The sequence below is a fragment of the Octopus bimaculoides genome, chromosome 10 (genome assembly GCF_001194135.2).
Source record: "Octopus bimaculoides isolate UCB-OBI-ISO-001 chromosome 10, ASM119413v2, whole genome shotgun sequence".
NCBI classification, from domain to species: Eukaryota; Metazoa; Mollusca; class Cephalopoda; order Octopoda; family Octopodidae; genus Octopus; species Octopus bimaculoides.
In genome coordinates, this window is record NC_068990.1 from 25,613,040 (window position 1) to 25,622,285 (window position 9,246).

At 36.0% G+C, this 9,246-nt stretch overlaps 1 protein-coding gene across 1 annotated transcript in view; it reads left to right on the plus strand.

Annotated features, from left to right (window-relative positions):
* LOC106880753 (G-protein coupled receptor-associated protein LMBRD2) overlaps positions 1–9,246 on the plus strand; it is a 40,969-nt gene that overhangs the window by 29,902 nt on the left and 1,821 nt on the right. Inside the window, 5 exon segments of the mRNA XM_052971092.1 lie at positions 1,103–1,284; positions 5,290–5,423; positions 5,989–6,097; positions 8,084–8,285; positions 9,069–9,173. Of these exon segments, the coding sequence (XP_052827052.1) occupies positions 1,103–1,284; positions 5,290–5,423; positions 5,989–6,097; positions 8,084–8,285; positions 9,069–9,173 (732 nt within the window).

The window sequence follows — 9,246 nt, forward strand, 5'->3', positions numbered from 1 at the left end:
ATATATATATATATATATATATATATATATATAGGTGTTTGTGTCTGTAGGTGTGAGTATTTCTTTACATCTTCTGTTTAAGAAGGTCACTACAAATATTGTTGTCTTTGCTATTGTCACTTCTTTCAATAAATTATCCACTCACTTTGTACCTTCAACATTGAAATAAAGGGTCCCTTACCCGAAAAACAGAAAGAACATCTGGCTGTAAAACAAGCCCTTAATAATATATTCATCTAACCAAATAGCAATTGCTAGCATCATGGAAAGCTGGACACACACAGACATGAAATCGTTCATTGATTAATGTCCATTTTCCATGCTGGCATGTGTTGGATGGTCAAACAGTAACCAATGACCCAGAAGGAATGCCATGCTTCACTGTCCGCTTTCACACTGCGAAACAGCTATACCAGTGTTAGGAATAGCAAATTAATAGTGGATAGAATTTAAAAATCTTAGAATGTTCGGTCAGCCAATCTGTGACAAAATTAGAGAAATGTCTAATTGACGATGTGAGAAAAGTAAACAGATGAATGAATGAGTGACGATAAGGGTATTCGTGTGAAGTTAAGTTTGTTTTTAAGACTGAAGACGAAAACTATGTTTACAGAACTAAGAGGGGATTGCAATCTGTGCTGAATTAGAAGTGATGTACTGAGTTGAAAAAAGACAAGATTCCTTATCTGAACAACATCTTCAGGCTGGATTTGTATTCTATATATATATATATATATATATACACACACACACACATATATATATATGTATACATACACACAAGGATTACAGAACTCTTGTATTCTTATCCACACACCTGGCAACCTATCATGGAATATAAAAAGAACTTTTTTCAGCTTATCATTCTTCGATATGAAAACAATCCACAATATTCCGTCTCAATAAACCACTCTTGTACCAGAAAGTCGTTTTTTTTATATTTGCTATGGATTGCTTGAAGCTAACTTTCTTCCTACACCTTGATCCCTGGATCTTACGTTTATATATATATATATGTATCTATATATAGATATGCAGTATTTTGTTGTATCATTTTTTAATTACAGTATTAATTTGTCTTTTGTTATTTCTTCTCTTCTAGAATGGTACTGGAAATGTCTGTTCCAGCCGTGGGTGATGAAAATAGTGGCCATCTGTCTTGCAGTAATGTCTTTCATGGTTGTTTGGTCAGAATGTTTGTTCTTTATAAAGAAACCTGTCTTGTCGTTGTTTGCCGTTTCCATAAATCTTGCCAACCAAAATCATGATTATGTCTACATTGAGGTCAGTACATTTTGATTGTTTTTTTTTTGGGGGGGGGTCTCCTTTGCCATTCCTCTCCCCCTTGATTTTCTTTTCAAATGACTAGCATTAATTTTCACTCAGTAATTCTTCCTACTTTCCCTTTGTAAAAATTCTAAAGTTCTTTGTTTTTGTCTTTTGAGGTGAGGATGCTTTATTAATTCTTAATTATTTTTGGACTCAATCAAATTTTATTTCAATCTTAACCCTTTTGTTACCATATTTCTGTTGAAATATTTGCAATTAATTGTGAAGTTAATGAAGAATTTAATAAACTAATTTTGTTATTATTAAGCTGGTATTTAGAACATAAATGAATGTGAAATTTTGATGGAAAATTTTAAATTTAGATTACAATAAAACAGGAATTTTATATCATGGAACCAGGGGTGGTGTCAGGTGGACTGATATCAAAAGGGTTAAATTACACACTGCCATCATTGGATGATGTAATCTGGGATTTACTGGGATTAAATAAAAAAAAAAATGGATGGCTATGGCTGGGATGTCTTTGAACATAAGATCTGCTTAACCCTTTTGTTACTTTGTTACCATATTTCACTGAAATACACCTTCTTTGTCTCAAAGAATTTTTAAGATAATGAAGAATTTAGTGAAATAACTTTGTCATTATTAAGCTGGTGTCTGTAACTTAAAATGACACCAAATTGTGATGAAAGGTCTTAATTTAGATCAATTTAAAAGAGGAAATTTGTATCATAGAACTAGAGTTAGTCGTTGGACTGTTGGTATCAATAGAGTTAATGACACTTGGCAATTAGTTATCTTAATATTTCAAAGAATTAAAATCAAGAGATCCATGCTGACCTTTGGAAGTCAGGTTAATTGCTCATTGGAACCTGTTCTGGCTGTAAGTCAAAGCCCTAAGTCTACATTACCTATCTTCTTTCTTCTGCTGTTAAATAAATATACAACAGAAAGTTTAACCTGTTTCAATTTATGATTCTCCTCCTTGTTTACAAAATACAAGCCTTCAACTTAATTATTTCTTGTGTTGACTTAATCATTTTATTTATTCATTTTTTTTTTTTTCTTAGAATTATCAAAGCATGGGATAAATTACCTGTGTCAATAATTAGTTGTCAGGACCCTGTATTTCCCATAATTTACCAACAAGACTCCTGATACTTACGCACCTTTTCTTTATGAATTTTCACTTTTCTCTCTTTTCATGTTTCATTCTGTGCGCTATGTATTTTCCTATCATTACTGTCTTCCTGTCCCCTCTTTTACCTTTTCCCAATGAGTTGTAATATACCTGATCACTATATACAATCAATTCATTATTATTTTAAAAAACAATTTTCTAAGGCGCAAGAGTGGCTGTGTGGTAAGTAGCTTGCTTACCAACCACATGGTTCCGGGTTCAGTCCCACTGCGTGTAAATTTGGGCAAGTGTCTTCTACTATAGCCTCAGGTTGACCAAAGCCTTCTGAGTGGATTTGGTAGACGGAAACTGAATGAAGCCCGTCGTATATATGTATATATATATGTGTGTGTGTGTTTGTCCCCCCAACATCGCTTGACAACCGATGCTGGTGTGTTTACGTCCATGTAACTTAGCGGTTCGGCAAAAGAGACTGATAGAATAAGTACTAGGCTTACAAAGAAGAAGTCCTGGGGTCAATTTGCTCGACTAAGGGTAGTGCTCCAGCATGGCTGCAGTCAAATGACTGAAACAAGTAAAAGAGTAATGATGTTCTATTGTTGTTTTACTCCTGTTTTCATGCTCAGAATTGTTGAAGCATGAAATAAACTACCCACGTCAGGTGTTAATTTCCAGGACACTACATCCTTCAAAGATTCCATAAAACTTCCCAAAATTCACCAACATTACTCCCGTCATGTCTGTGCACTCTTTCCTCTTTATCTCTTTCATTCTGCATACTTCAGCTTTCATTACTGTTTTTCCCTACTTATACCTCTGCTTTCTGTCCCCTCTTTTATACTTTTAGAACAAGTTGTCGTACCCTGAGCTCATTATTATCTTTATAGTATTCTGAACAAAACCGTCTATTCTTGTCTTTCTAAAGTCTTATTCCATTCATAAAGACAGCTGACCTAGATTTGTATTAATATTAATACAGAAGAAAAATAAACTAAAGCAACCCTGTGGAAAGAAGGTTAAATTATTTTATTGTCGTTTAGTTTAGTAATTTGTTAATAAAGGTCTGTTTCTTGATAATTTAATTTTGCTTTATAAACAATCAGGAATTGTATAGAATCAAACTCTGTGTTTATTCTTGTTAATTCAGTCTCCATGGAAACAGACTTAATATATTGATTGCTCACATAATTTGACCTTCCATTTTTGTGAAACAATATATATTTTTCTGTCTTATTTTCCATTGTTTTAATGTGTTTGCTTTTTTTCTCATTGTCTCTCTTGGATATTCAGCAAAAATCTGACTTTCAATAGCTTATTGTTTTTGTTCTCACTCTGATATTTGTGTTTTTAACATGTCTATGAAGAGATTTTCTCTCATTCAAAAGCCACAGCAGCATACATTTCAATGGTATATATTTTAGGTGTGGTACTCAGAAGGCTGTTTCAATTTTGTATACTGAGTTTTATTCAGCTCAGCAAGCTTTCTGCAATACCAGTAGATGTATTATTCTCTGCTCACTGTACATGCACATGACAACTGAATACATATCATTGATAAGGCTCAAGGAGGCCAAAACACATCTAGCATCCTCATGAATGACTGCTGAGGAAATGTTTGTCTTGCTCTAAATACATAGTGTATTTAACACATGTCCATGAAGAGATTTTCTCTTGGACAAAAACCACAACATCATGTCTTTCAGTGGTGTATACACATTAGGTATGATACATAGATAGCTATTTTAATTTAATAATGTTTCAATTGTATACACTGAGCATCTTATAATTTTAGTTTTTTGCCATACTAATATGGATTAAATGGTTTTTCCATGCTAGTGGCCTGTAAATAGCACCATTTGAGCATAATCGTTATTAGCATTGCCTTCTAGCACTTGTGCTGGTGGCATGTTAGAAAATCATTCGAGCGAGGTTGTTGCCAGTGCTGCTGGACTGGCTCCTGCCAGATCAGATTGGAGCCTGGTGCAACCTTCAAGCTTGCCAGTCCTCAGTCAAATCGTCCAACACATGCTAGCATGGAAAGCGGACGTTAAACGATGATGATAGATAGATACTTAGCCAATGCATGAATAATCTACAAGTGCCTCCTTAGGGTAATTCTATGATCATGTCAGTGAAAATATACCGTCATAACTAATTAACCTATCAAACATTTAATGTTAAACAACTGGATATATTTCCTGTTTGACCAAACAGCATTTTATTTGTATAACTTTCTGGTCAAGACTCACCTGTCTGCGTTGAATGAATGGGATTTAAGGAAGCTCTGGCTGCTACTTCTCGTGCAATAAAAGTAATTTTACTGCCAAGTGATTCATTTCAATCTTTCACAATTCACCATGATTCATGTAATAAGGTAATGTTTGTTGCAAGGTTTTCAAATTACAACTCCTCATGGGCATATGGTGTAGTGGTTAAGAGCGCGGGCTACTAACCCCAAGATTCCGAGTTTGATTCCAGGCAGTGACCTGAATAATAATAATAATAATAACATCGAAAAATACCTTAGGAATGAGAACCCAGGTTTGAAATTTCCCCAAGACACCTGATGAAGGCTGGAGGGTATATCAGCTGAAACGTGTTAACAACAAACAAGATGAGGATAAATATCCATCAATTGTAAATAATTCCTCATCTCTTGAATATAGAACTGTACAACTCCTCACTTCTCATGAAACACCTTATTTCATCACCTACTATTATAATCATATTATTTCAAACTGAAAATAATTACAAATCAATTATTCTGAATTTCTCAGTTAATATGTTGTCATCATGTCTGTGTTATGCACAGCTCTCTCTCTGCAATGTTTGTTTATGTTCATCTTCTTAATTTTCAGCTAACCTCCATCTTGACTATTGGCTTCCTGTGTTTCTGTGCTTACTACACTGTGTTTCAAATCCGTATCCTCAACTATTATTACATTGCTCCTCATCATCAAACCAATGAGTACAGTTTGATCTTTACTGGAATGTAAGTCTTCTCAAATTTTTAACAAAAACAAAACTCCTCTCAAAGTCTAAAGATCGTTCTTATACACAAGTCTCTTCCAGCAATGAATGCTTTTATAAGCACAAAACATATTCTAGAATACTAGAAATATTGATTCAGTTACAAACTGAATATCTGCTGTATTCTTGTGTTATCGGACCGACCAAAGCCTTGTGAGTGGATTTGGTAGACAGAAACTGAAAGAAGCCCATCGTATATGCACATATATATATATATATATATATGTGTGTGTATGTTTGTGTGTCTGTGTTTGTAACCCCAACATCACTTGACAACCGATGCTGGTATGTTTACGTCCCCATAACTTAGCGGTTCGGCAAAAAAGACCAATAGAATAAGTACTAGGCTTACAAAGAATAAGTCCTGGGGTCAATTTGCTCAACTAAAGGCGGTGCTCCAGCATGGCCACAGTCAAATGACTGAAACAAGTAAAAGAATAAAGAACCTTGTACTTCTATAACACTTAATGTATTTTCATAATTGCTTGTTTATTATTTTTATTGACTGTTGCTCTCACTGTTTTCAGGATGCTATGTCGATTAACACCTCCATTGTGCCTCAATTTCCTTGGGTTGATCCATTTGGACAGCCATGTAACTCACGTCAATAATCTTGAGGAAACAGCTTACACAACTGTAAGAAACACTGCTTTATTTATTTAATTTTTTCTAAATATTTCACACATGCTGTTAGAACAGAAAGAGTTTTGTGAACTTAACATCATTAATTTTACTTCCACATTTTCATGCTGGTATGAGTTAGACAGATGTCTCACCACCTGCTGCTGCTCTCTCTTACAATCTGACACATACAACAGAGAACAACTTTATCAATCTCTGTTCTATTTGTTAGAAAAGTAGCTGGGTGCAGGCATGGCTATGTGGTTGAGACGTTTACTTCTGAACCACGTAGTTTCAGGTTCAATTCCAGTCATGAAACCTTGAACAAGTATCTTCTACTATAACCTTGGGCTGACCAAAGCCTTGTGATATCTCCTTGACCGAAACTGAAGCCCATTCTGTGTGTTTGTCATTATTATCATCAGTATCATCCAGTGTTTTAAATCCGGGTTTTGTCTCCATTAACGGGGGGTGGCCAGATCTACCTCAATGCCATAGCAACCACCCTCACACCATCATGCCCGGTTTTGCGCATGCTCCTGTTTCAAACCAGCTTGCCCAATCTCTTCCTCCACCTTTTCCTCAGTCTATCTTGCTTTCACGCTCCATTTACCTCAAATGCAATCACCCTCCTCAGAACATGTATGCATATCATATGTGCTGGTGGCACGTAAAAAGCACCCACCACTCTGAGTGGTTGGCATTAAGAAGGGCATGCAGCTGTATAAACTTTGCCAGATCAGATTGGAGCCTGGTGCAGCCTCCTGGCTTGCCAGTCCCCAGTCGAACTGTCCAACCCATGCCAGCATGGAAAACGGACATATGATGATGATGTGTGTGTATTTGCCTTACGCTTTCTGATTTTATGATGGTGCCATTGTCTCGCTGGCCACAATGAAAGGATATCCAGGTTTCTAGGCATATCCTGACATTTTGTGCAACCTTTGGAAACAAAAGGTTCTTTAAATGACGTTGTTTCCATTTCCCTACATAAGACATGTCCAGGCTGTTAGCTATTTAATAGGCACAAGGTCAGCAATCTTGGGGGGATGGGGAAAGGTTAGTTTATAGCATCAAAAACTCCAGTACTTAACTCATACTTTATATATATATTGGCCCCGAAGGGATGAAATACAAAGTTGACTTCAATGGGATTTGAACTCAGAACTAAAGAACCAAAACAAATATGCTGGGAGACATTTATTCCAACACTAATAATTCTACAAAATTCATCACCATTATAATAATAATAATAATCCTTTCTACTACAGGCACAAGGCCTGAAAATTGGGGGAGGGAACTAGTCGATTACATCAACCCAGTGTTCAACTGGTACTTAATTTATTGACCCTGAAAGGATGAAAGGCAAAGTCAGCCTTGGTGGAATTTGAACTCAGAATGTAACGATGGGCGAAATACTGCTAAGTATTTCATCTGGCACGCTAATGATTCTGCCAGCTCACCACCTTTATAATAATGAGAATAAATGCCCTGATGCAGCACCAAGTATTGGCTCTCATGGCTTCTGATATCATGTACATTGTTTTGTCTTGGTATAAAAGATGGGCTACAGCAAATATTCTGTTCAATACCAGTCAGTTGTTTGACCATAACCAGTTGAGCATGTCCTTTGGTGGCTGACAATATGTGCATCTCTGATCACTAGCAGAAGTAATTGGGGAGCATCGAAGCCATGTGTTGAAAGGAATTTTGGTGGGGTTTTAATAATTCACCTCTGGAAACATGGATGTTTCATTCATCATCTTTAAACAAACCTTATTCAGAGACCTAACTAGGCCCCACCTACAAGGTCATATGCTGCTTATCTTGATGTAAGATCACCATGTTGCGCACATATGGTTGTACCCTTATCAGGCAGGTAGTCCTAATGGGATTTTGTTGGTGTGTGTGCTGCTCTCTCACTCAGTAATAATGCTCCCACTGATTACAAATGAATATTTTTATTGCTAATTCTATATTTCTGTGTTTGGTTTCTTTCAGATTATGGGTCATATGGATGTGATTGCTATAGTGTCTGACGGTTTCAATATATATTTTCCCATTGCTATTGTTCTGCTCTGTATATGTACATACTTCAGTTTAGGCAGTAGGATTCTTCACTTCCTTGGCTTTCAGCAGTTTGTCGGTGATGATGACATGACCCAGGAACTCATTGACGAAGGCAAGGAACTCGTTAGAAGAGGTGAGTTCGTTGATTAGCAAAAATATCCCTTATAATACTGGAGATTTACAACAAAAAAATATAAGGGAATAATCTTTGTGCAAGCTATTCCTCTCCTACTAAAAATTTTCGTGCTTTCACCACAGCTGGCATCATCTTTAATTCCATGTATCCAGCAATAATTATTTAAAATAATAATTATTGTTTCAAATTTTGGCACAAGGCTAGTGATTGTAGGGGAAGGCGTATGTCGATTACATCAACCCCGGTGTGTAACTGCTTTTCATCCTCTTAGAGGGTCTGAGAGAGTTAATGACCTCAATAATTCATATGAAACTATCAATTTGTAGAATTTCTTACCTGTAGTAATATGAAAATATATTGAAAAACTTGACAGAAAAATGGTTTTTAAAAAGTAATATGTTAACTGATTTAGAAAATTACTATTTTTAGATCTCACAAGATGAGATATTCAGCAACAGTACTTTGTAGTAAAGATTATTTGCCAACATAACATGGCAGTCCTGGTTTAGGACGAATGTTGCTGTAATTTAGCCCCAGGAGATATCATCTCCAACTGGCTGTACAACCTGATCTGCGTCCTTGTTCGAAAAATATAAGGACACAGATCATGTTGTATAGCCAGCTGGAGACGATGTCTCCTGGGGCTTAATTACAGCAACATTCGTCCTAAACCAGGACTGCCATGTAATGTTGGCAAATAATCTTTGCTACGTGTTATCTGATTATTTTGTCAGTATTTAACTGAGAAGTTCCTGTTTTTATTTTGTCATACATTTTTAGAAAAGAGACGTCGAGAAAGAAAAGCTGATGGAGAAGCGCGTCGGAAAATGTGGAATGACCAGTTTGGTGGCATTAAACCATCATCTTCAGAAAGTCCTCGCAGAGGTAAGGATTTCTTCCAAACAAGTTTATTGTCCGAAAAACAGAAATTATGAACAATACAATAATTAGATTTCCG